The sequence below is a fragment of the Thermobia domestica genome, chromosome 13, assembly GCF_964235325.1.
Source record: "Thermobia domestica chromosome 13, izTheDome1.hap1.1, whole genome shotgun sequence".
Lineage (NCBI taxonomy): Eukaryota > Metazoa > Arthropoda > Insecta > Zygentoma > Lepismatidae > Thermobia > Thermobia domestica.
Window position 1 is genome coordinate 84679777 of NC_137466.1, and position 27619 is coordinate 84707395.

At 34.8% G+C, this 27619-nt stretch overlaps 1 protein-coding gene across 6 annotated transcripts in view; it reads right to left on the minus strand.

Annotated features, from left to right (window-relative positions):
- nab (NGFI-A-binding protein homolog) overlaps window positions 1-27619 on the minus strand; it is a 287733-nt gene that overhangs the window by 76156 nt on the left and 183958 nt on the right. For 5 of the 6 annotated variants that reach the window (XM_081735998.1, XM_081735996.1, XM_081735997.1 and 2 more), the window contains exon 6: window positions 13684-13824. In XM_081735998.1, the coding sequence (XP_081592124.1) occupies window positions 13684-13824 (141 nt within the window). The remainder of the gene's footprint in view (window positions 1-13683; window positions 13825-27619) is intronic. The other variant, XM_081735999.1, reaches the window with a different exon arrangement.

Consider the following 27619-nt stretch of genomic DNA (forward strand, 5'->3'; position numbering starts at 1 on the left):
AAAATTTATTTTTTATATGTATTTCTTGCAGTATTAATGTTTAAGAAGGCACTTTATTCGTTTCCCTGCTTTCCTTTTCTCTTCCTTTTAGCTTTTAAAGAAACATAACAATATTTACTTCCTAATATTTTTTTAAATATTTGATACATATCATTTAACGTAGCGAGCGAAGGAGCTCAAATGTAGCTCAAGTAGCTCGTGGGTTCGATTCCCGCTGCCTGCCATCCTTTCTGGGGTTTTCCGGGTTTTCCTCAGTCCTACCAGGTAAATGCTGGGATGGTACCTATTAAACAGGCCCTGGTCGACACCTTCCTAAATCCTTTCCATTCTTATTGTTGTTGTTGTTAGATATCTAGTATAAAAAGACCTCTAAGCTGTATCTGGTGATTGTTAAATAAATAAATATGATCAAAGCAAGAACAGAAAGCAAGGCTGAAAATAAACGCAAGAAGAGGAATTCGAGGAAGAAGAAAATCATATTTTAAGGGAACACTGAGGGGGGAAAAAGTATGTGATGTATATAAAAACGTAAGTTACATGTGTAAATCCTGTAGTTTTTGGACAACGTATAGCAAACGTATAACTGAAAAAAAATATACAAACTTTCTGCATACGTTTTCCGAATAAAAGTACTTTCCGTGAGAACGAAAGAACTGTATATTGTTGGTCAGGGTCTCACATACAGATAGATGTATGTAACATATAGCTGACGTATGTAACATACATATACGTGTGTAATATGCGGAAGACTTTAGATGTCACACATCCTGCAACGGCGGCATGATGTAACATCTAAGCGGGGAAAAGGGCAGTGCGTATGCAACATATGGATAACGTATGCTCCGTACTGATTTCTGTAGTAAACACAAGGATTCCGTATATTTGTACAATAACGGATTTTTCTCAGTGCACCTGTTGAAAGGCTTACGGCAAAGTTTAATTAAATGTTTCGCTTGGAATATTTATTCTACGGTGCAAGAAACGAGAGCATTACTGAACAAAAAAAAAAAGTTACAGAGATTCAATAGACAGATAATGAAAATTAATTTGATGAAACGAAAAAACGATTATAAATATTGGAAACAATAGAAGAGACAAGAAGAATATTCGAGATACAATCAAAGGGTATGGTGGCTCAGTGGTAGAGGGCTTACCTCTGCTACCTGGAGTCCTGGTTCAATCCCCGACCAAGTAAATTTGTTGTAGACAATATCGTATCGGTGAGTTTTCTCGGGTTACTGCCCTTTCCTCCCACTTTCTCATGCTACTAATTCCTCCATCATCATTCACTTGCTTTAATCGTCTCCCTTAGCCTACAGGGCATAAGCGTGGGACGTTCGAAGTACAATTAAAGACAGGAAAAGAAACTGCTCGGGATTCCCTTTTAGAATAAACTGTGTCCTGAGGGATATGCCCCTTCCATATGCCCTTCGTGCAGAAAAAAGGTGCTCATTTCCAATCAACAAATCAATCCGAACTGCGGAGTACGTTTCACTCATCTTTACCTTCATTCAACAACTGAGTCTTGTCCTTCATTTTGCCTTAGCCACCAACTCTCAAATTTCAGGCCAGTTATAGGTGAGGAGTAACTTTTAGAGGTTATGGTTCCAAAATTTCTCTCGAATGAGTTTTCTCGTAGTTGCTACCAATGGTGGCTCTCGAGGGAAGTGACATCGATAGACGGTTTTCCTCACGATCTGCTCTGGGTGCAACTCCTCAGCTTATACGCTTTCTCACACCTAAAAAAAAAAGGAATCGCGGGAAAAGTCGTATCCTCCTCCTTTGCGAAATAAGTTTCCACAAATTCGCATTAGAAGTAGACAAATAACTTGTTAGCAATTGCTACCGTTGCTCAAATTTGGTGACACTATTCTTCAGCTGGTTTGAGGTTAGTCGACTCAATAAAAAAAAATTCAAGTACTAACTACATGTAAGCTTCGTGTAGTTTTGGTTGAAAAACTACTAACTCTCCCAACAGGAATAGCCCGTATAAAGTGAAATAATTATAACGTAGGTTAATATCGTAGTTAAATGAACATAATGATAGCAAGTTTTATGATAGCATTGGAAAAGAAAGAAAGAAAAAATAATCTTGTTGCAACACTGATTTTAAACACTTATACGAAGAGTTATTGCGATGGTTCTTCTAAAATTTAACAAAACAAAGAAAGAAAGAAAAAAAGAAAGAAAAAAGAAGTAAGCAGGAAAATAACCACACAGAAAAACTTGGCCCTGTGTTACGGGATTGCTTTTTTATATTATTATTATTCCACCCCAACCAAGTTCTTCTCTCATCTCTTTCTCATCTGCAAAAGAGCAACTGCCGGATCTCTTGTGGTATTTACATAATTATGGAGCTACGATGCTCGCTTGTTTTTTGTGTATCAACATACAACAACGCATCGATGCAGCTTGATCGTTAACAAAGATTCCCACGAAACCGAACTTGATCATGTATATTTTTTTTATTTGTTTGTTTTCTAATTTTGCTTCCTTTTTTTGTTTTTCCGTTGCTTTGCATCCTTTTTCTGACTATACTTTGATAGATCATATATTTATTCCTTTATCATCTTCCTGTTTCCTTTACAAAAATAATAATAAAAAAAATGAAGAAATAAATAAGAAAGTCCTGACAAAGATAATCAAAACATTTCATATTATTAGACCAGCTCATGAGAAAGTATATATGTAAGAGCAACCGAGATTAGTAGAAAAGGTAAAAGAAAAAAAAACTCTCTCTTCAAAGAAAAATTAAAATTAGAAACAAAACAAGGAAGAAAAAAATCTGAAGATTGTTCTGTCCAGTTAATGTACGATCGAGAAAAGCATTTTAATCAGTTGTTCATTAAAACAGGGTCAACTTGGTCAGTTTCCCACAACATCTCGACGGCTTTTACAATTACATTGGCATTCAACAACGGACATTGCTCACATTGTTGAGATCTCACACATCTAGGCTATAGTTGCAGACAGGCCTGTTTTTCCTCCAATAAGTCGTTTTGTTTTAAATGCTGCGATATTTGATTAAAAGATAGCGCTAGTCCATTGAATTATGTTTTTTAGAACCGATTCCATATTTCCTTTTTGTAAAAGGAAACTGACATAATAAGGATGCCTACGAAAGGGATGTAAAAGCTTGTTTTTCCCATCTCAATATGTGTTTTAGGTGGGAAGGTCAATATAATTATAAATACAGAAGTAATAATAATAATAAAAAACATGTGTTTGTTCATTTAACACCTCCGTTAAAATCGTAACTAGCACTGATGCAGGTTTAATTATGCGTTTGAAATTTCACAAATGTATCTGATTGTATTCAACGGTCTTAAATCAATTTAGAATTCTAACCAGAGACGTGAGGAATTTCTCCAAGTAAGCTAAAATAATTGGATAAAAACTTGAATCTTTAATTATAATGATTATAATCTTTAATTATATATAGTTTGATATTGTTTAATATCAAACTATATATATGGAAAACCCATCTATTTTTTGTTGGTTGATTGATTTAGAGTTTAACGTCACCTTTTAGCATCAAGGGCACCTATATGAGACGTGAATCTACAGTTTAACACGGGATTTAAACCATATTAGTCCCCATCGGTAACCCACCCGCTAACCATTCGTATACACACAAGCAAATGTCTTTTATTATAAATAGTGCTCAATTAGTGATGGTCATTCATGTGAGAAGGGTCGCTCTTCAAATATCAAGATAACCATAAGGTTTTGACGTATGAAACCATTTTAACTCTTTAATGAAGCAGGATTAATCTAATTTACATATTATTTTACAAATTTTCACGATTTTTGAAAATGAATCAATAGAAACATATTTTATTTTTTTAATAAAAAAAAGACAATCTGTACTAATTATCATATGTACTTTTCAACTCGGCAACTAAAAAAAATCTAAACTAAATTTTCACCTGGCAGAATCGATAGGCAACTAAAGAATTAACAGGCAACTAAAACTTTTCAGGTAATGTTTACGACTATTCACGATTTTTGTGACACGTCAATAGGAAAAGTGCTCAAAACTTGTTAAAAAAAAAAAAAAAAAGTACCAGGCCAAGAGAAGACGCTGCACTGAAAGGTTTAATTGAATTATTCTTGTAATGCGTGTGTCATAGTAGGCCTACATTTTTTTCATTTATCGCCCTTGCCTCCCTGGCTCTTTCAAAAACAAAAATTGAAGTAAACAAATTAGATTTGTTTCATAGAGTGAAAGTACGGTAGACTTCCAACTATGTAAATTCAATATTCAAGTTTGAAGTGGTACATCTATAATTACTTGTAACAGAGGAACAGGATCAAAGATAGATTCTGTACTTTCCACTGCATAGACTTCTGTTTCGACCCCGAATCATATTGCAAGTAGCCAAGACTCATCTACAGTATGATTTGGGAGCAAATTTCGTCAAGATTGTCTCCGGTTAATTCCAAAAAGTCATCGTTGCTTGTGAAGCAGCATGGGTGTGCAAAATTTTCTCCAGCCCGTTCTCTACTAATCTGCAATTCCTCCGCTATCTGCTACAATTTTATTCTTCGCTCAGTCAGAACTATTTTTTTTGATTTTTGCGATGTTTTCTTGAGGGATCTGGCCACACGATGCCCTGGGCGGGGGTCATTTTCACAGCTTTCTCACCCTTGTTGAAATAGGCGGATTCACTTTTGACCACGCTATACGAAGGCCCAAAATCCTTTACAGTTGACGACATGTCTATTTTATTTCTTCACAAAATATTTTATTAAGTTGCGAGAGTTTTCGTATTGGGGTAACATGGAGATGTTTGTCCTTCCACAGATAATAGGGTAATTAATATTATTACTGAAATACGGTAATATTTACACTACCGAGGAATGCCGCAATTAGTACTATCATTAATGAGTACAAGAATCATTGCTAAGTACCTCAAACCGCAAACTTATCAACCGCTCCTCGTACACACTTAAATACATATATAGAAGTAAAACTTAGAACTTCCTTTTTAAAAATCGGTTTGAAAAGAAACTTGTCGCTATCTGTTACAGCTTTTGTTTTATGGCGGATCAAAGTTGAAACCGGAAACGGTTGATTTCTACAACTTCCAGTTTGAATACAAGGTTTACGGAGGAGATCTATTCTTAGGGTTCTGAATTGATTCTCATAGACAGCTTCTTGATATATCTTAGCATTTTTGCTCTGATATATGTCGAGAGACGGACGGATGGACAAACCCGTTCTATAAGACTTTCGACACATACATTACATAGTTTAGAAGTCTAAAAATCGACGAATCTAACTACAAATATTCTCTTTAGCATAACTCCCTACAAATTATGCAGCCTAATATTGTTCTTTGTATAATAGGTTGCCTAAATGTCAGGCGTCAATTGAACAACCTATTTCCCTCGTCTATAAACACTACACTAAACTTTTAACGAAAGTGTTGAGCGAAGTTACGTACGAAGTGTTATTCTAACACTTTGTCTGGCTTATTCTGAACAACTGTGATAAAAATTTTGTCAGAATTAGTTCATCAATTCTACAGATAACATTGAGCATAATCAACCTTTAACATACATTATGTAAAGATAAAATACACAAACAAACATAGAATTTGTTTCTTTTTAAAAATCTGAGTCTACTCGTCTTTCTGCTTTAGTACAAATTTAGAAATAAAATAGTTTGGAGAAAATTTTTAATCCAAATGCACTCGTGCAAGTGATTAAGAAATTCGTATTCTATGGCGGAAAAAGATTGTAAATATGCAAATTTGTTTACCTTTAGTTCATTCGTTCAAAATAAACATATTGGTATAGTTTATTTCTATTCCCACTTTCTTATTAAGGGTTGAATATTCAAAATTTAATTGTTTTGAAAAAAATCCTTCAGAAGTTGATCGTATGTTGTGATATTAAAAATAAGCTCATTCACACACAAAAAAGTTTTGTAGTTATTATTTAGCTTACAGAGTATTGAACATCTCTTGTCTTTCATCAACCAATCACTCCAAATTAAGTGTAAGAACGATTTCTTTCAGATCTAGATTACCTCCGTGTTGATACAGAACATGTTTGTGAGATAGATTACTAAGTTTATTGCAAACAATAACAATAATAAACTAAAAAGCAAAAAAAAAATCATTTATTTAAATATTTATTTCGTTATAAGTACACACTGCACTTAGAACATAGTTAATTAATTATTTTATTATTCTTTTTTATGGTTACAAGTAACATTTAACATGTTTCTTCCATGTTATTTTGTTTAAAACATAAGTAGTGATTTTTTTAAAAAATTTCATTTAATTCTTTTTGCACGAATTTGACTGTTAAAGCCAGTAATTTGATGGCAAAAATCCAGAGAACGAAAAATCTGCTCAGGAAATTGTATTCCATGTATACTAAGCAACATAAGGTCTATCTCAATGCCAAGTTTGGTCCTGAGATTGCTATCTTTAAACCGGGGCTCACTCGTGGTCTCGTGCGGTCTCAGACTCCTGCTGTCTCCGACTCACACTCGTAATAACTCCGGCTTCAATTGGCCATCGTTACTGGAATTTGCACTCGCACTCACGCTCAATAACCTCATTGGAGATCATGCTTGCTCGGATTCAGGCTCTAAATCGCTTAATATTTTATAGCGCTCGTGTTCGCGCTCAATGTTTGAGCTCGAGAGCTGAACTCACGAATTTAGACATCTCTAGTTTGGTCAAAATCGGATGAGTTCTGTAGATAGCGTACGATATAATCTGCCTTGCACTCCCCATTAGTCTAGTGATTAGCGCATGCTCACTTGATAAACATGGTCCCGGATTCCATTCCCGATGGAAGAAGATCCTTGAAATTTAATGCATTACTGTGGTTCGGCTTCCATCTTAAGCTGTAGGTTCATGCCTCATACGGCGAACAACAACAACAAACTATCCTTATTCATGATTGAAAAAGAAATATTAAACGAAAGACGAAAATAGTAAAATAAATATCTTCTTATTTGTCGATGTAGTCGAAATGAGAAAAAAAGGAACGTATTATTTCGAGGTTTAAAACGAAGGATTTACAAACAATAATTCCTGAAATTTATCAACTAAAACAAAGGTTGTAAGTCAAATGAAGCTTTTGTGTGCATATGAAAGACGTTATTAGAAACACTATCAATGTTTCTAGTAACATCTTTCATATGCACACAAAAACTGCATGTTTCTTCAAACACTATCAATTAGGGTTTGTAATTGTTTTCATTCATATCCTAAAAGCTAAATTTATTAGAAAAAAAGTAATAAAGTATTATAATAAGAAGATCAGTTTTTTAAAATCAATTAATATGTTTGTGAAATAAATTATTGTGACAAAAAGATACTTCCTGAAACATTGTGATCGAAGGAAAGAAATTAATATGATGAAGATACGACTATAGTAACGAAGCGTTTATAATAAAGATGTCCTTCTTTTATCAACTGAAGCGCCGATGAGACTTAATACCTAAACTCATCTACAATTATATCTTTTAAAAGAGGTTCCGATAACTTTGACGTCAGAAGTTGATTTTTGCATCGAAATTACAGGACCGAGTTCCTAGTAATCAAGTATCACTCTTTTTTAAAATTATTTTTCCTGCCTTTAAGGGATAAGCAGTAGCCAGTCTGGCTAGTTAGTTTTCTTTACCGCACTATAATTAAGATTGAATTAATTTCACTAAGCGCCTTTTCACATACTAATACTGCAGCAGAGTATCAAGTTACTGTTATTCCTGTCACACGAAGTTTGGGGCATTATACTCTCCAGTTAAGCACATAAACCTCCCAGAATTGTGGTATTATTTTATATACAATACCATTTTTTCCTATTGTAAATACATGAAAGCAAAACAGGTTTAGCTTTATGCATATCTAATCTAATTAATGTTACAACTCTTCATAACACTATATAATATAACTTACAGTTTTGGAATTTCTGATATAATATTTAAACTTTCTTGTCTTTAGTAACTATAGATATGCAAAACCAAAGTGGGGCCAGTGATGATTCAGTGATAGAGCGTTACCTCTGGTTCGTTGGGTCCCTGGTTCGATTCCAGTTCGCGCCAAGTGGACTTTGTGTGGGTATTATCTCGAGGTTCTCTCGTTTCCTACCACTTTCTTCATCCCACCATTCCATTCATTTCTCACCATCATCATCATCTTTCGTCTAGCCGGCATAACCATGGAACGTAAAACTGAGATTTTTTTTTTTTTTTTTTTTGCAAAACCAAAGTGTATCATATGGTGACTTTAAGCGTTCTTTATACAACGTATTATACTTAATTGGTTCGTTCAATTTTACGTTCCACAGTTATGCTCTTTAGACTGAAGGAGGCAGATGATTAATGAAAGTGAATGACTAATGGAATGTTACTGCGGGAGAAACGGGAGAACCTCGAGAAAACACACAGATACAAAGTTGTCCACCACAAACTCACATGATACGGGATTGAACCATTATTTTTTTATGACGGTAATAACGTTGATCTGGATAAAAGCAAAAATTATCGCACTGGATATCATCTTTAAATACACCGATGAATAAAAAAAAAAAACATTAAATATTATACACAAGCAATAGTTAAGCGAACAGTGGAATGTGTTACTTTGTAATTGTGACCATATAATGTATTAAAACTTTTAATGCATTACATATTTGTACACTTTGCGAAAGTTTGCATGTCTTGGAGTCAGAAATGCGTTTTGTGCACTTTAAATCTCAAGTCTTTTTAGGAAAGAAAGTTTTCAGTAACTCAACAAAGCATTGTAACGGCTCGTAAATAAATAAATAAATAAAAACCTGCGCAAGAGATTTTCAAACTATGGCATAATTTAAGTTTGGACGATTCTCTAGATGAAGATGAAGACTGGAATATCTCTTAAGCATCTCTTTAAAATATTAGTTAAAGACGAGTTTTTCTATGATTCATCACACCTGCTATTAAACTTTAATAAAACGAAATGAAAGCTTTAGTTTATCTCCCGTGGTTATTTCCTGTATGCTAAAGATAAACGAAACTGAAGATGATACGGTGATGATTATGATGACAATGACATGAGAGAGAAAATCCAGGAAAATATCACGGATACAATTATGTCTACCATAAACTCACACTATCTGGGATCGAACCAGGTTCCATCGCACCAAAGATGATCTACAACGGAGTCATCATATATATAAACTTACTTTATTATTTCAGTTACTCGCTCCCGAAATTTATACAATTCAGCTTGGTTATAACGGGACCCAAAAAATAATGCCATTATGAATGAAAGTTATTGTAAGCGAGATATGTGCAATACCAGTATCATATATCGAAGATTGGGAATGTATTTGACCACTCGACTAACATATATTTTAGATAGAAGTTTGAGATAAGTTATATACGAGCTTGATGCCTTTGTGAGTGCCGTACTAATCATGGAATAAAATCAATTGCTTTATGAGGAATTAGTTGTTACCTCTGAATATTTGATGCAATAAACAAGGTGTCTTAGAAACCGATATTACCATAACCAAGTTTAACTGCATTTGTTTCTTCAGAATTTCAAGTGGTAATAGATCTAAGTTCTGACCAATATTTACTAATATACTTTCTATACATTGGATGGCACATTTATCGTCAAAATTTTATGAATGCCTATACTGTATATGAATAATGTGTAAAAGAAAAAAGTATTTATATAAAAATGAGAGTTCTATACAACGAACACTCATGATAGAACTTTTTTGTTCTTCAAGCCATTTAGGAAAGAAACTTTGTCATAACGACACAATCACATTATTTCTTTAACGTGACTACTGATCCTCTTTGATCACCATTAGAAACTATCATTCTCCGTAATTTATTTTCTTATGATCGAAAAAGTACAATTAAAAAAAACAAAGAATAAATATTTTCCGTTTATTCATATAATATATATATATATTCTTTTATTTTACTTTACCAAAGGAAGAATTAATTTATATTAGCACCCAAAAAAATATATCTATACAAAAATATTCAATTAATTTTAATTTCAAGTTCACTGACCCTATCGCTTCAGGTATGTTTTTAATATAAACAAAGATTTTTTGACAATACATATGTATACATAAAACTTTTTCCGACATAAAATTTTCATTTACTGTATTTTAAAAAACATTGTTTCTAAATTGAACTCTTCAAGCTGGTTTAATAATGCATGAAGCTTCAAGTATATTAGAAATATTGATTGGTATAACACTTCACTAATACTGTGATATGAAGAAAGAATTATAAGACTTTTTTCTACCTGAATTATTGAACTTAAAATGTCACGTCTATTGGATTTGTCAGTTTACTCAAGTTTCCTATCATACATATGAAACCTAATCATATATAATCTGCTAATTTCTGCAGTACGATTTAATGATGCAAGTATATGTTAGACAGCTATTTCTCATACCGAAATGGCTATATTTCTCGCCTTTATGTATTGTGGGTGATCCTGGCTTGATTACCTATGAAAGAATATGTGATAAGGATTTCACGTTAAACATTTTATTTATTTACCACACTTCCAAGTACAGCCTGCGAGAGTCCAATTTCCCTGGAAAAGAAGGAGGGAAAAAGAAGTGGAAGAGAGTCGGCTAGAGCCTATACCTACTAAAAGGTGTCATCCCTGCATTTGCCTAGTGGAACTCAGAAAAAAAATCTGGAAAAACTTCAGCCAGGATAGACGGTCACAGGATTCGAACCCGGGTCTTTCCAATAGAGAAACAAAAATGTTATTAATCAGTAACTGTTACGACATCTGTCTCACATAGCTTTAGTGCTGAAGAGAAAAATTAAAAGGGGACACGGTGGCTCAGTGGTAGAGCTCTCATCTTTGGTGCTAGGGTTGCCTGGTTTCATTCACACGCCATGTAGGTTTGTGGTGGACAACGTTCGTGTTTTCCTATTTCCTCCCACATTCTTATCCCACCAAATTACTTTCTTAATTATCCACTTTCATTTAGCCTAAAAGACCTAATTGAGAATCGTTAAACTATAAATTTAGTTTATTTCAGAAGAGCTAAGAAAAGCAGTTTCAACAAAAACGTTAAATTTTAATTAACTTTTTCAGAATTGTGGAGTTCTATAGAGCGTCCCACTCTTAGATTGCAGTACAGAGTAAATGGAGCGCGCTGTTGCCACATTTCTTCCGCCGTATGTTTTTTTTCGAAGAAAGAACAAGAAAGAAAGAGTGATGAGTCTGTAAATAAATCCTTCTTAAATTCATATATTTTCAACTCTTCTGTCATTCCAATCGCGCAAATTCATTTAGAACGGCGAATTGGAGGGTACGAAATAACAGTCTAGCAATTGTGTTAGAAGTTATTTTTTTAATGATGGTTTATAAATTGTTGCAATAAAATTTTGATGGAAGCAATATGAAATCGAGAGAACATATGAAACGAATAGCAAAACATATGATTGAAATAAATGGCCGGCTAAACACTTCTAAACAGAAATTTCCTGCACCGATTGTGCGGAAAACTAAGGAATAGCAATGGGTAAGATACTGCTACTGAAGTTGGATAAGAGTGAAAACGAGTAGGGTGATAGTGATAAGTGACGAGAAAATGTGACGTACGAGAACGCTCATTCGTCTGTGTACGCAAAATATCCGCTAATCCAATTCCGTTTGTCAAACATGTTACATAATAAAGTATATTGTGAAGCCGGCTTTTCCGCACTTCCAATGTTTAAAACTGTATCATGAAGGACGTGCTAGAGGGTATGGTGGCAGGAAAAAGAGGGAGGGGACGAAAAGAGACTACAATTACTGGACGATATCAAAATAGAAAAATCATGCGTGAAGACGAAGAAGTTAATACCGAAGACCGTGGATCATGGAAGCTTCTGAGTTGCAGCAAGTGGTCTGCCAATAAAATATGATGATGATGATGATGATGACATATGCAATGGTGAATAGGAACTGAACCTCCTAGTTTCTATACTCACTTCTGTCACCTCAGACACACAATATCAGTCTGGAAACATAAGAAGAATGAAAATAAACCCCATTGTATCCGTTCTAAACAAACGCGCAAGTTGTGACTTTAAATCACGTATGACAGCCAACAAGATACAAATCATTGGGCGAGGAAACAAAACCAAACAGAATTATCAAACCCTGCTTCCTAAAGAATCATTGGGGGGGGGGGAGAATAAAGAGGCCTTTCATTCTGCTTTGTGAGCTCATAAAGTTATTTGTTATGAACGCTTTTGTCATTTTCATCTGTGTATTCAAAGTAAATAAGAGAAGTGGAATTGCAAACGAAACTAACTTTTATTGTCAAAATTGTCAGCATCTGAAACAGCATTAAGGACTACATGCGAACCATAATGAATCAATTACAAAACTAATTGCTTTTTATCACCAGGAATGAGGAGATTTATTATTAATAGATATTTGTCATATATATATATATATATATATATATATATATATATATATATATATATATATATATATATATATATATATATATATATATATGTGTGTGTGTGTGTGTGTGTGTGTGTGTGTGTGTGTACGTGCTTGCGTGCGTGCAACTCAAGGAAAACAAGCAAAGTAAGTAGTGGAACTTAAGATTGAGTGGAGTTGACGCAATGTTTATCGTAGGTGAGGTCCAGGATTCGATTTTGCGAATATGCTTCCGTTAAGCAGTAGATTCGTGCTCGCATAGCATCAACAGTAAACACTCATCGGTATAGCACAATACTCTACATCAGTAACTTTAAAACAAACATTATAAGGAAAATAACATTGGCAAGATTTGTCACTGCCTTTCTTCTGGTCAGATGCGCGCGCTTTGGAAAGTTGATTCTTAACACTAAAAGTCATAAAACCTAAAGAAAGAAAGATATCGACCTGCAATTTGTTTTAAAAATAACTTCAATCCTTTCTCAAAATTTTTCTCGCTTTGCACCCCCATCTAACCTGAAAAATAAAAAAGTTTCCCACTAGTCAACTTTTTAGATATTGCATTGCAATAGTATACGCACTTTCTCTTACATTTTATTTTTTATTTTAAAATTCAAAAAGTTTTTTTGAATGCAGACTTTTCCGACATTGGCAAGAATTATGGTGTTAATAGCTGTATAAGTTTCAATGTTGTATCTCTTAGAGTTCCGAACTTATGACGTGATATATTTAACGCGACGTTAGAATTTGCCATTAGCAAGATTTCACTCTTTCAATGTATTTCAATACTTGAAAATTCTTCTCGATGTGAGAAAAACAGATTATTTGATAGAGAATACAATGTTCTACAATAATTTATTCATACCTAGTAAAATAAACTATTTCTAAAATTCAGGCTAAGTTTGGCAACAATGGGCATAAGGAAAAGCATTGCCATTTACTCCTGTACTGCAATCTAAGGGTGAGACGCTCTATAGAAAGGGGAGACTAGAACCTTTCAAACACCCTCTTCAATAGAGCCCTATTATTGTTACGTGTGACTAAATTCTGAGTTAGAAGGAAAGGAAACACACGAAAAGTTAGAGCATTTGTCAAATTTGACTGAAATCTGTTCGGTGGCCATTGTTTATTAACCACAAAAAGGTAAATATTTTTTATTTTTATTTTTAACAAACTAATATTATAACTTCAAGAGCCAACAAATTCAAAGAAAATTAGTGTCAAATTTAGAGTTTCGACTTACCTCATGCAGAGTGAGAGGTTTTTCTGGCTTCCTCTTGCAATCGAATCGGCCATAGATAGCGGCGTATTTTCGGATTTCGTCCATCCGTCGAGGGTCGTCCTCAGGCATCGACATCACATACTGCAAGGAGAAAGAAGAGGACTTGATACGCAAGATAAGTCAGTTGCTACCAGCATGCCATAGCTACACGACATTGTTCATAATCATTCGTTACAAATTGAAAGAAAAGGAAAACAAATACGTAAATAATAAATATAAGCCCTGGATTAACTTGATTTTTGTAGAAACAGACAAGCAACTTTAATTTTTTTATCTTTTCGTTGGTATATCAGACATACAAACAAGAGAAGCTATTCGGGTTTGACGTTGGGAACTTTCAACAAAACCTAGAATGTAAGTCTATACACAACCTTTGTTTAAAATAAAAAATGGTTAATGTATTCTATACTTCTCAAATTACGCATCATCATCATTATTATGTAAAGACACAGAGCTCCGGACCTCTGTGCGTAATATGTGTTGAAGGAAATATTTTTGTTATAACATATTTGAATTGGTTTATTTTAGTTACCTGACAAATATATCTTGAAATATCAGTACATTTTCGAGAATGCATTTTCTGAGAAATTTTAAGCATTCAAGAAACCATACGCTTTTATTAGGTTACTTTTCCGTTTATTGTTTGTTAGACCCAAATCTTGCAACTTAAATTCACACACTTCCATATTAATGAGAGCTCTGAAATTTTTGTACAGATAGGTAAACGCGAGAACTCTGAATTTTTACATACGTAAACTCGATAAAAATGCAATACTGTATTATCACATAATTTTCGCTCTAGTTGATCGTTTTACTGTAAAATTAATGAAATTATTTAAATATTTAGAAATAATGGTCAAGCGTCTGTTGCTTATACAACCCATACCCTCACAAGCATGATTGGTTGCAGACGATCAGGCGTTCTGTTAACCATAACGAAATTTTGAGCATCTAATATTTGTATGCTGTAAGTAAGCTCACACACTGAGTAATACAATATTATTAAGTTAAGGAAATTAGGAATAAAGAATTAATTGTACGATATTGAATAAAGATTAACAATTTAAAAAACTTTTTAAAGAAAAAATATAAAATGCATTAAAAAGGAGAAAATAACTTCTGGGTGGTAATTTAGTGTTTTGCCTTACTAACAAAAGATAAAAAAAAGTGCATTACAAAGGATAACACGATTTTTGGATACAGTAAAATAGGATCAAGACTAAAAGCATCTTCCAAAGGTTGAGATCCACATTTTATATAAATTAGGGAAGTGGTTTGCTCGCGCTTTCTGTCTTTGATTTTTCTGTATTACATATTTTTTGGATTAATTAATTAAATTGAAACAATACAGTTTATAAGTAGGAATTAAGTCGCCACAATAGTTTTAAATCGACAAACTACCTGCACGCTAGCGACTTCTATTAACGTCAGGCAGGCAGCGCAGGTAGCGACATATATTAGCGTAATTCTTTACTATTAGGAATTAGCGTTATGTACAGATTAACATGTTTTCTAATTGGGATAGAAATTAACAACAATTAGTAAGCTAATGAAATTACAAAACATATGTCGTACTAGGAACCTACATTTCATATAATCACAAAATAGATGACTGCTTGCACTGTTCTCTTCCTTAAATTCTCTTGGTGTAAAATATACAGGTAGCTCATTTCAGTGCAGTTTCATGTAAAAGTATGTCTTCTTTTAATTTATACAAAAACTGTTCTGTTTCAAATCATTTAAATCTTTCAAATTAGTCTCGAAAGATGTTCCTCGGAGGGAGAAGTTCTGTTAGACTTTAGCTAGTAGTTACGTAGTATAATACCATTGTCATATTATTGTGCTATACACAGTAACAAATCGATTGCGTAGCACCGACTTATAATTGTTTGGCCTAAGCTACACTGAGCGAAATCTGTCATCTGGATAGCGGTATATGTACAATCCGCGGCAAAAAACCTGCAACATAAGCATATAAGTTTATTGTGAAATGACGAAGTCTTTTGCTCCAAAATAAGTGTGCACGGGAGGAGGCAGAGGTTTATCCTGGCGTGATTCGTTCCACATAGACGTTATGTTCATTCCCTGTGCTGTTAGGCGTAGTTTCACAATAAACTTACATCCTCATGTTGCAGGTTTTTTGCCGCGGATTGTACAAACATACGGAATCAATAAGTTTACTGCGGAAATCTGTACGGAGCATACGTTATACGTATGTTACATATGTACTCCCTTTTTCTCACTAGATGGTACATCATGCCGTTGCAGGATGTCTGACATCTAAGGTCCGTTACACAGTCACGCGGAGTTCCGCGTGGCAAGATTGTTCTATTGTTTCTTATGGGTGCATACATAGTCACGCTGAGGCCTCCGCGCGCGGAGCAGTCTCCGCGTGGCCTTATCCGCGCTCCGTCCTCCGCGAGGCGGATAGGACCATTGAGCAAATGGGTGCTTACATAGTCAAGCGGAACTCCGCTCGCGGAGCAGCAACTTCCCTTTAAAATGTAAAGAGCAAGGTGCATAGTAGCAAAACCAAAATGAAGATTGATCCAGAAAGACTTATTACAGAAGTTGAATTAAGACCATGTTTATGGGATCCCGCTTGCGTAGAATACAAAAATCGTGAGATTCGCAATTTTTCCAATTAATTCATCGAACGACCGGACCGACATGCGAAAATAATTGAAGAACTTTTTCTAATCTTCTCGCAAACCTACATAAAGAGTCACAAAAGCTCCCTTCAAACTTCTTTGAGTAACTAAGGGGTGGCTTTGGAACCGCCTATTTTTCTGTGTTCTTCGTTTCCTCTTCTTACAGAGATAAGAAGCCACTATTGTCGTTTCGATCTTACTCATGTTGACTCGCAACACTGACTGAGGAGAATTGTGTATGTAATCACGTGACGCGTAGCGCGTAGCTACGGATCACTGTGTAAGCGCGTAGCGCGGAGGGCGGAAGACGGAGCGCGGAGCTCCGCTTGACTGTGTAACGGGCCTAACAGTCTTCTGTATATTACATACGTTTACTATGTTACTTTCATCAGCTATATTTTATATAAGTCCATCTGTATGTGAGATCCTGAATGTCTATATACATTTCTTTGTTTCGTATGGAAAGTACGTATAGACGGAACACTTATACGATTGTATTATAAAACATATGTTTTCAGTTATACGCTTGATTCAGGATGTTACCTATAATCGTACGTTAAGTCCAAAAACTACAGCATTTACGCATGTAACCTACGTTTCTACGTATGTCACATATATTTTTTTCTCTCTGTATATTATGTTTTAACTTTGCGAATAACCTTACGGAATCTTTACATTAGACTGAATAAGACATACAGACGTTTTATGATAATGAGAAACAAGTGAAACAAAGAATATGTATATAGTTATCAATTCATTGACGACCACGGCATTCTGTGAGATATGCATTAGCTTGAAAGGAAGAATAAAAATCTGATAGATCGTTTTTTTTTAATTAATTTAAATCAATATATCAATAGATCTGCAATGCTTTTCTTTCATGCCTGCACACACACTCTATAATTACTTCCTAATCTAATCACGATAGCAATTTTGCGGGGAAAACTACTCTTGTATCGTATAATTACTGCAAAGGCCCCAATCTACCATACATACATTTTTTTCTGAAGTTTTTTATTTGAAATTAATTTTCCTGTTGAACAGAGCTAACCTTTTTTGTTTTTTCTTTCCTTTTTTCCTCTATATTGCTTCCTCTTCGGTACTGCCAATGAAGATAATACTTCTATGACCGCCAGCTCACAATGAGAGTCCCTGTGGTAATTACTTTGGCAATTAACCTAACACTACTAGCAACGCGTAATTTCCACAAATCTACAAAGGGATACAAAAGGCTAGTGTCCGCTTGTAATATCTTTCGCTTGTAGCAACCACATATTGTACGTTTAGCAATAAATAATTATTATTCGAATAGATATTAAAAAAATAAACGATTTTTTGAAAATAGTGTCCACATGATTAAACTTTACTTACATTATTCATATCATGACGAAAGACAAACTGTTGTTACAAGAAGAAATAATAAGAAACAATTCTAATCTCTTGTTTTGTTTTAATAGTCACTTCTGAATAGAAAATAATTGCTATCAATGAATGATTCAGAAATAAAGCTTCCCTATGTTTTCAGAAGAAAAAGTGCAACACTGGAGAAAGACGAACGAATATACGTAATGGGTAATATTAGAAATAAATATTTCAAACTGTAAATTAATGAATTTGAGGAAGAACATATTTTTCTGATCAAATGTAAAGAACAAAACATCAAGGAGTCGCGGTAGCTCAGGGGTAGAGTGCTTACCTCTGGTGTGTGAGTTCATAATTCAATCCCAGCCTCCGCCACACTGAGAAAAATCCGTTATCCGAACAGCGGTATATTGTACGAATATACGGCATCCATATGTTTACTACGGAAATCTGTACAGATAATATATTATCCATATACTACATACGTAATATTTTTTCCCGCTTTGATGTTATACCATCCAGCTACAGGGTGTCTGACATCTAACAGTCTTCCGTATATTCCATACATATACGTATGTTACATGTGTCAGCTTCATGTTATATACGTCCATCTGTATGTGAGGTCCTTACCGCCTAAATATATACAGTCATACGGAAAGTGTTCCTTCAGCCTATACGGAAAGTACATATAGATGGAACACTTATAAGTAATGTGTTATAAAACATACGTTTTCAGTTATACGTTTGCTGCAGGATGTTACATATAATCGTACGTTAAGTGTTATAAAACATATGTTTTCAGTTATACGTTTGCTGCAGGATGTTACATATAATCGTACGTTAAGTGTTATAAAACATATGTTTTCAGTTATACGTTTGCTGCAGGATGTTACATATAATCGTACGTTAAGTGTTATAAAACATATGTTTTCAGTTATACGTTTGCTGCAGGATGTTACATATAATCGTACGTTAAGTGTTATAAAACATATGTTTTCAGTTATACGTTTGCTGCAGGATGTTACATATAATCATACGTTAAGTGTTATAAAACATATGTTTTCAGTTATACGTTTGCTGCAGGCTGTTACATATAATCGTACGTTAAGTGTTATAAAACATATGTTTTCAGTTATACGTTTGCTGCAGGATGTTACATATAATCGTACGTTAAGTGTTATAAAACATATGTTTTCAGTTATACGTTTGCTGCAGGATGTTACATATAATCGTACGTTAAGTGTTATAAAATATACGTTTTCAGTTATACGTTTGCTGCAGGATGTTACATATAATCGTACTTTAAGTGTTATAAAATATACGTTTTCAGTTATACGTTTGCTGCAGGATGTTACATATAATCGTACGTTAAGTGTTATAAAACATATGTTTTCAGTTATACGTTTGCTGCAGGATGTTACATATAATCGTACGTTAAGTGTTATAAAACATATGTTTTCAGTTATACGTTTGCTGCAGGATGTTACATATAATCGTACGTTAAATGTTATAAAACATATGTTTTCAGTTATATGTTTGCTGCAGGATGTTACATATAATCGTACGTTAAGTGTTATAAAACATATGTTTTCAGTTATACGTTTGCTGCAGGATGTCACATATAATCGTACGTTAAGTGTTATAAAACAAATGTTTTCAGTTATACGTTTGCTGCAGGATGTCACATATAATCGTACGTTAAGTGTTATAAAACATATGTTTTCAGTTATACGTTTGCTGCAGGATGTTACATATAATCGTACGTTAAGTGTTATAAAACATATGTTTTCAGTTATACGTTTGCTGCAGGATGTTACATATAATCGTACGTTAAGTCCCAAAACTACAGGATTTATTCACGTAAAATATGTTTTTACGTATACCACGTTTTTTATCTCTGTGAAGTGGGTTTTGTGGTAGACGAACACTGTGTGCATGGATTTTCTCGGCGTTCTCCCGTTTCTTTTTACTTTCTTCATTCCATCATTATCATCCATCTCATTATCACCATCTCTCTTGCCTCAATGCATAAACGTAGGATATTAAACGCAAAAGAAAAAAATATCAAATTAATTTTGGAAATTAACACCTGGAAGACCAACATTTATTTGGTATGGTGATTGATATAAATTATTTATTCAATAATTTCCATTACATTTGCCTTTAAGTTTTTACAAAATCGAAACGTTTTTAAATTTCTTTTCCGCCCGAAACCAAAGTGAAATAAATTTGAATTAAAGTAAAATCTCGTCTCTATTTAGGCACAAAATACTTGTCAATTGTAAGGAAATCTTTGGCAATTTTAAGAAAACATCTATGGATAAGACAACACGATACTTTCCCTCGAAATTCAACGTAACTATAACATGCGACATTTTGTGGTAAAGAAGGGGAGTGAAAACTAGTTACATTTTAAAATCAAGATTAGGCGATTAGATAACTTCCTGTGTGCAGTGCTTCCAATTCTCATTACTGTTATTTCTGGCTTCCTAGAAAAAGTGAGCTACCTCTTAATTAAAATATCTTTCCAGTTGCATTATTATGCTCGGTTAACACTGACAATTCTGTCTCCATCAGTGGTATAATGTTGGAAGTTTTGGTAAGTACACGCTTGACCGTTTTTATAAATTTAACGTCTACCCATCCCCGTACATGCTCGTTCTTTCGTATGTTTAAGGCGAGTATACGGTGGACCATAAAATACTTCCATAATTATATGATCCATTATATACCTCGTCTCCACCAAGAATTGAATGAGGAATCACATAGAAAACGGTATGATTTCCTCACCAGTTGAATACACAGCAGTGTAGATTGCTTTAGTCAAAAGTGAACTTTTTACAGTTTACTGATTTCGATGCGTTATTTAAGATTACCCCTTTAGGGGGTCGCTATTTTAAATCAGTCTTCCTTCAGAGGCGAAAAAAGTAATAATAAGTTTCAAACTGCATTATTGCAATACATGGAATTACTTATTTTACAAGTTGAATACAAAGTAGACTTATAAAGCACATCCGACCTCTCCGTTCAGATTTTGCTTTTATATACCAGACCAGTCCTCAACGGAAGATCAGTAATGCCTTCATATTGTAGTGTGCCACACGCGCCATCTCAATTGGCGCCAAAATTTTTGCCACACTCCACAATTACTCAAACAATTATCGACAATTATTTTTCTAATTGCGTAGACAAGTTTATTTTTTCTTAAATCTTAAAACAAGGAAAAACGAGAGAACAGGGAAATGTTAGTCATTCTCTTCGCGCATTCAAGTTCCTTCCAGCTGTCTTTATTTTTTTTCTTGGATGAAATATTCTGTCTGCTTCATCCCTCCCAGCCAGCTGACTGTCTGCTCAAGAATCAGTTAAACTATAACCTTTCTCGTCTGGAGAAGATAATATTTCCGCCTACAGGAAAGTAATAGATTCCTACTTTTGGTTATCACAACTCTTAAATAAATAGATACTACAGCATTAATCCGATTTTCATTTAGTTAACTTAAAGGTTAAAAAGGTTATTTTGCTAGCCAGTAATATATTCAAAAACTCTGACACAGAGTCTCATCTTCCTGTAATACAACCACAAGTGTTCGATTATAAATTTGATTATTCACTCTGTTTTTGGACGTTTTAGTAATATAAATTGTCACAGACCTAAATTATTATTTTAAAGCACACTTGCAAAGTTTGAACTTTTGAACTCTTGAAATTTTATTAGAAATATAATGTGTTTGGAGAGTCATGGTGTAATTAAGATTGTCTTAGTAAATTGTACTATCTGTAACTAAAAGTGACTCTTTGTACACATGAGGTCAAATGTTAACCTTCTCAGGTTATCAGGGTTTTTGTATCAAGAAATTTTCTCATGTAAAGGAAGCTTTTAGGATACGCCCTCCGCCTGCTTACGCAGTCGCAGAAACTTAAATTCGTTTCATAAATAATTAGAAATCCAATCAGGTAAAACCCTGACTTACCCCTGCCTTCACACGTCCCTAACCTAGTGCCGTGTGAGAATGATAAGGACAAACAAAAAGTGAGGACATCTCTCTTTAGATTCAATTTCGTCAATTCGGGAGTGATTCCATAGTTTTTCGAAGAGGCGCGGGCCTCCGCCCGTTGCCCCCTTCGGGGGAAATTCCGATCACCTTTAGGAGTGGCACAAGCTCCAGCTTGTTGCTTCCTTCAGTTAAAGTTCCATCAAACTCCACGACATGGACTTATCGTCCACAGTCTAACTTGGAACTACGCCGGAACGTTGACACTCTTGTTATAGCCCGTTCTTCGGTCGGGAGAAACTTTGTTACATCCCTCACCGACTTGTGCTATTGTGTCGGCAGTGACTGTTAACTTCCATCATACGGCGTAAGGACGGTATTCCTTCCACCACGGATATTTCATAAAGATTCATCATTGGAGATGAGCAGTGTGTGTTATCACTAATTCAATCCTAAGTGCTCAACTGGACAGTACCTCTGTTCTCACTGTGAGTATACAGTCAACCTACAAACTTAGTTATTACTACTCAGATTCTGCTTACCTAATCTGAACATTGGCTCTACAAGGATCTCTTTAAGATCTCTCATTAATTCAACTTTTGTGTACCTAAATGCTTCCTAAAACAATATTCGTTAACCTGTGCTAACGCTGAGTTGCGTAGAAGACCTCATGTAGGAAAGTCTCCCTGTAATGTATTCAGTCTACGGACTTATTCGAGCCAGCTAATAAAATTCTTCCTAACTCGAACTTGCGTTGTTTACGTCATTCCAAAAACATTCTCAATACTTCCCTTTTGGTGAACGTTTCATAATTCTTTCTCAATATCTATATTAACGCCTCGTATCGACGTGCCCATGTTGTAGTCTACTGGAGAAGGCAGATGACCTGTGGAATGAAATCCTGTTGGACGTAGTTCGAATCTGGGAACTGCATTCACCATTCGTCTCACCTCTATTCCATCATCCATCCAGGAGAAGACCAGCCTGTGCGAAGTCCCAAATATTCCGAAGACTTCTAATCCCGTACGAAGCTCAGTGACGACATCGTCTTACATGAAGTCCTGATCATCGTCCGTCTATCCTGTTCTTGTATTTCAGCCGCTCGAAGTACAAGTAAGTTTCTCGTAATAGTGTTCTTAGTGCTTTTAAGTGATTGTGCTACCTGGTGCGTACGAAACGGCTACAGCAGCGTCGAAGATAGCCCCGGAGTCTTCCCATCTCGACTTAGAGTGCCTGGAGGTAGGACCACGGACCTCAGGTGGGTTATCACTGTTTAATTAATATTTTCATGTAACTGTCATTTGCATTATCTTTTCATCAAGTCGCTTAACTGTAAAGGGGATCACCTCCCAAGTAGTTTCAAAATTACTTTGAAACCTTTTGTTGCTTAAATATCGTTTGTGTGAATTGCTAATTACTTTTGATTTCCTAGATCTCTTTTAATTCGAGCAGTAATCTCGTGTTTAATTGTAATGATATAATAAGTTTTGATATGCTAATTTGCTAAGTATTCTGAATTGGCTGATAGCAGTGGTATTCCAACTCGCTGACGCCTTCTCGCTGATATCTTAATACTCGTAATCATTCGTTCTCTTGTGTACTGACCACCCTCGTCCTCATTGTGACTAAAACCGCCTTGCTTTTGTTATTTGTATTGTTACGGGACCCTAAAGCTGTCCCCCTTGACGAGTGGTCATTCGATAGCCTATTTGCTTGAGATGGACATCTTCGCCTTTGCGCCTTCACTCGATTGTTATTGAAATTGTATGTTATTTAACCATCTATCATCCGAGCTGCATAGCTCCTCTTTGACACGGACTAATTTGAAGTCCCAATATAAACAGCCTTTTTCAAGGCTACCTCTTGCTATCAATATAAACAGCCTTTTTCAAGGCTACCTCTTGCTATTGTTCATTATTATTGTACTAATAACAACCTCCTCCACCAAGACATACTTTGGTGACAGATTGGTGGAATGTGCACGCGCGACATAATTGTTGTCGGCCTGTGACATGCGATACCTAGCGTCACGCACATAATTTGATAACAGAATCGTTGGGATATGTACCCGCTGACTTAAGTTGGTGGCTACATTGAGACTCGAACCCTGGCCCACATAAATAGTGGCCCTGAAATGAATTAATCTTGTTGTGATATAATTAACCTCTGGCGGTATATAAATACTTGTTGTTCTTGGCTATCGTTCTCTATATCGGTGTCTTCACACCCTGTCAGTACGCCCATAAATTAGTTAAGCGCTCATGTATATAAAACCTATATTTTGAATTCTACCTGAGCTTACTTGGGAGCGTGAACAAACTATTCGTTGTTCTTTAAATGCAAATGATAGAATCGGTGTTCTACAACTTTCTAACACTGAGAATCCTACCAGTCCACCACGAAGGTCTAAGCTTCCCCTTGAGACCGTTCGTGGCCGCGACAGAAATGGTGGCAGCGCGTGACATGCGAACCTGCTTCACAAGAGTAAATTCTGTTAATTTTGGTAAATTTTGGTAACAGCTTGTGATAGCGAAAAATTTAATCTATCTTGTAAATTGTTACACTGTATTGATTTAATCTTGTAATTTTAGTTAAAATTTAAGGAAAGTGTGTTTCAAAGTAAATCAAGTTAATTTGTGTGTTTTTGAATAGTTTGCACACCTCATTCAAAAGATTTTGTTCATTTTTAAATCACAAGATAGTTGTTTGGTAGAGACACAACAAATCTCTCATTTTGCTTTGTTGACGTAAACGTAATCTTACATTCTTTTACAAATTTAAAAAGAGAGTTAGGTATAGTTTCATTGCAGAACTTATTGTTCCAATCTTTTTAAGCTAAGATAACACTCACAGAAACATCTTGTTCGTTTATTCTCCAAACCCCCCCCCCCCCGTGGTAGTTGTAAATAAAGAAAAACAAGATCAAAGAAGGTTCACACCTAGAAAGAAAATAGGATAGAAAATTGACCGCGACAGGAAGTTTTCAATCTTTTGGACAGAAAGCCTCTCCTTTTGCGTTCGCCGTCAACCCACGGCTGTAAAAAAAAAGAAAAGAAGCGAAAACCGCGGAACGAAATACTTGTTTCCCTCCGCAACCTTTCGAAAAACGATCTGTTTTCTTTCAACTGGTGAAGTTTCTTTCTTCTTCCTAGTAACATTAATAAGAAGGTATAATAGTAGTAGTAAAGAAAAACGGAGGCGTGAGAATTCTTAACTCATCAAGTTAATTGCAGTTATTTGATTCATGTAAAACTTAATTACTTAAGTCATTAATCATTGAGAGAAAGTCAATTTGTTTTATGTATGTGACGATATCCACTCGTTCGTTCATTTATTCGTCACTCGTTTGTATTTCAGTAGTTTAGTAGAGAGAGAGAGAAAGGAAAATTAGTTGTCAAAATGTTGGGACATCATAAATTGTATTATCCTGTCTATAAAGAAGACGAAGTTCTCATGCAAGATTCTTCATTTAAGTACCTACTTGCGCAACGTTCAGTTTTGCCTAAATTTGAATTGTTTAATCCCACTTACGGATTAACAGAACAAGAGGAAATTGTTCAAAATCTACGCGGCTTACGATTCCGAAAATGGTATGAATTGCATTTCCAGACTAGCCTAGCGAATAGTTCAGAAATTATATTTCACGGCATCAAAACCATGTCTTTACATTATCTCTCTAATTTAATTGAGTATCATGAAGAGTTACGACCTTCAGTTCTTTTCGTATTCTCTGGTCCGAATCCGAGAATACAAATTGTTGCTTTATTACCGCTAGTCGACAAAAATCTTGTTGTCAAACACCTAGAATCAACTCTTATTGATTTGCGTTTAGTTAAATGTGTCAAAACGGATGACCCTTTGAAATCTTTGAAGTTGTACAACGATTTAGCGTTCCTAATCGTTTCTAGAAACAGAAGTTATTTAAACCTTGCGGCAAACGTAGAACTTTTCAATAAAAATGTATCCATTTATGAGTATTATTAGACATGAAATGAGAAATTGCGTGCATTCATGTATGTTTGTTCAGGAATATTGAAACCTATTAATTAATGAAAATGTTGTATACTGCTCTAGTTAAATATCTTTGTATTGCAATGGCCGTATAATATCAAAGTAATGTGGAAAGTATCAATTTGAAAATCTAATTGCAACTGTGTCGGACGTAAAAATGTCGTCAGCCCATGTGACGTAATCATCAAACTCAGGTGCTTCCGTTCATTTCTAGTCTCGCTCATTTTCAATTGTAGTGTTTTGGGTTAAGTAGTACTTCCCTCGCATCTTGAAGAAATTCATATAAATTGCGTTTGATGTGTAGAATACATATCTCTCTGTTGTGCTAGATTGCTATTGACAGTGCCTTCGAACTGTCCTCGAAATAGCGATTGCGAATTGCTGCCTACTCGCGTAAAACAGCTGTCGTCATCTTTTCGGAGTGACCACACCTCTTTGCGTCAGTCTAGGTCCAGCCATGCTTATGTTGATTCAATAGGTCCGTAAATTTACCGACCTGGGCGCATTTTCTTGCAGCCCCTCTGTCTTCTCCCAGAAGGCAAAAATGCGATTAAAAGGCGAATAAATGCAAGGAAAAGGAGGCCAAGTGTCTTGTTTCCTTTGCAGAAATATGTAAATGTGGTAAAAGTGCGAATTAGCGGCCCTTCTGAACAGGCCTGCTATACTGAGTAAGTTTTCTGTTGTATGAAAGTGTTTCCGAGCGCCATCCGCTCCAAGGTTAGTGTCAAGCGAGAAAATCTTTCAGATATATTGAAGTCAGTTTTATGTGTTATTTCATTACGTATTTGTTATCTTGGGAGCACCAATGACCAGTTCCATTCATTCTTCCTTAAGTAAAAGGTTGTCCGCACCAGAAAGCCTATTAAAGTTGCCCACGGCCGAGTTAATTGTGTATTTGTCTAAATGTTCTACTAAATTAAGCCATTATTATCTTTTTCTGCGTTGAAATCAGACGCCTCAAAATTGCTAATGGAATTCATGCAATTATTACTAAACGTAACAAGTCATCCAATCTCATTCAAAAAGCCAAGCCGCCCCTCTCAAAAAGGAAAATCTTAATGTAAAACTCTCTCATCCGAAGTTTAATTATCGTTAATTTGTAATTTGAAGATCAATTGTTTGATCTACAACAGTGACTTAAGGATTCTCGAGCTCTCGCCATATGTAATTGAAAATCATTTAATCTAGAGGTTAATTGTAAAGCGAATTTTAGTAAGAAATTCAAGTGTAGTGATCTAATTGTGTATAATTTGTGCCCTTAAACAAGGAGGAAAAATGTATGAATTCAGTATGATTAAGCACCCTTATCTGATGCCGATTAATTGAAAACCAAATATTGATTCAAATAATCGCCTATGTTTGTTAACAATGTAGTTATAATGTGTTGAAAAAGCTTTTAAGGTAATCTGTATACTTAATTATAGGCAATACATATAGAAATATTATGATAGTTTAAATGTCTTCTAACCGCTCACCTAGTCCAGTAGCGTGGACGAGCTCACCTTAATTAGCTATTCGCGAATTAATAACATTAGTATTTTATCGTTCATTGTAAATGTTCAATTATAACTCAAATATTACTATTTCAAGCGAGAAGTGTCTATGAATTGCCTAATCATTAAACTTTAATAGATTTATTTATGTTGAGTCATTAGTACGAAAGGCATAATCATCCCTTTCTAAAATACTCTATTTAAACAAAATTGTGCGACTTGCGTCCCACGCGCAAAGAATATAATTTATTTCAACCATGCTAGAAGTCAGTATGTTAATTTATTTTAGAACTATCTATTGTTTGTTGTTCAGAAATCTCCTTTAATTACTCGTAAGTTAATATCATTAAAGTAACAATTAACTTACTTAATTTATTTATGCATTATT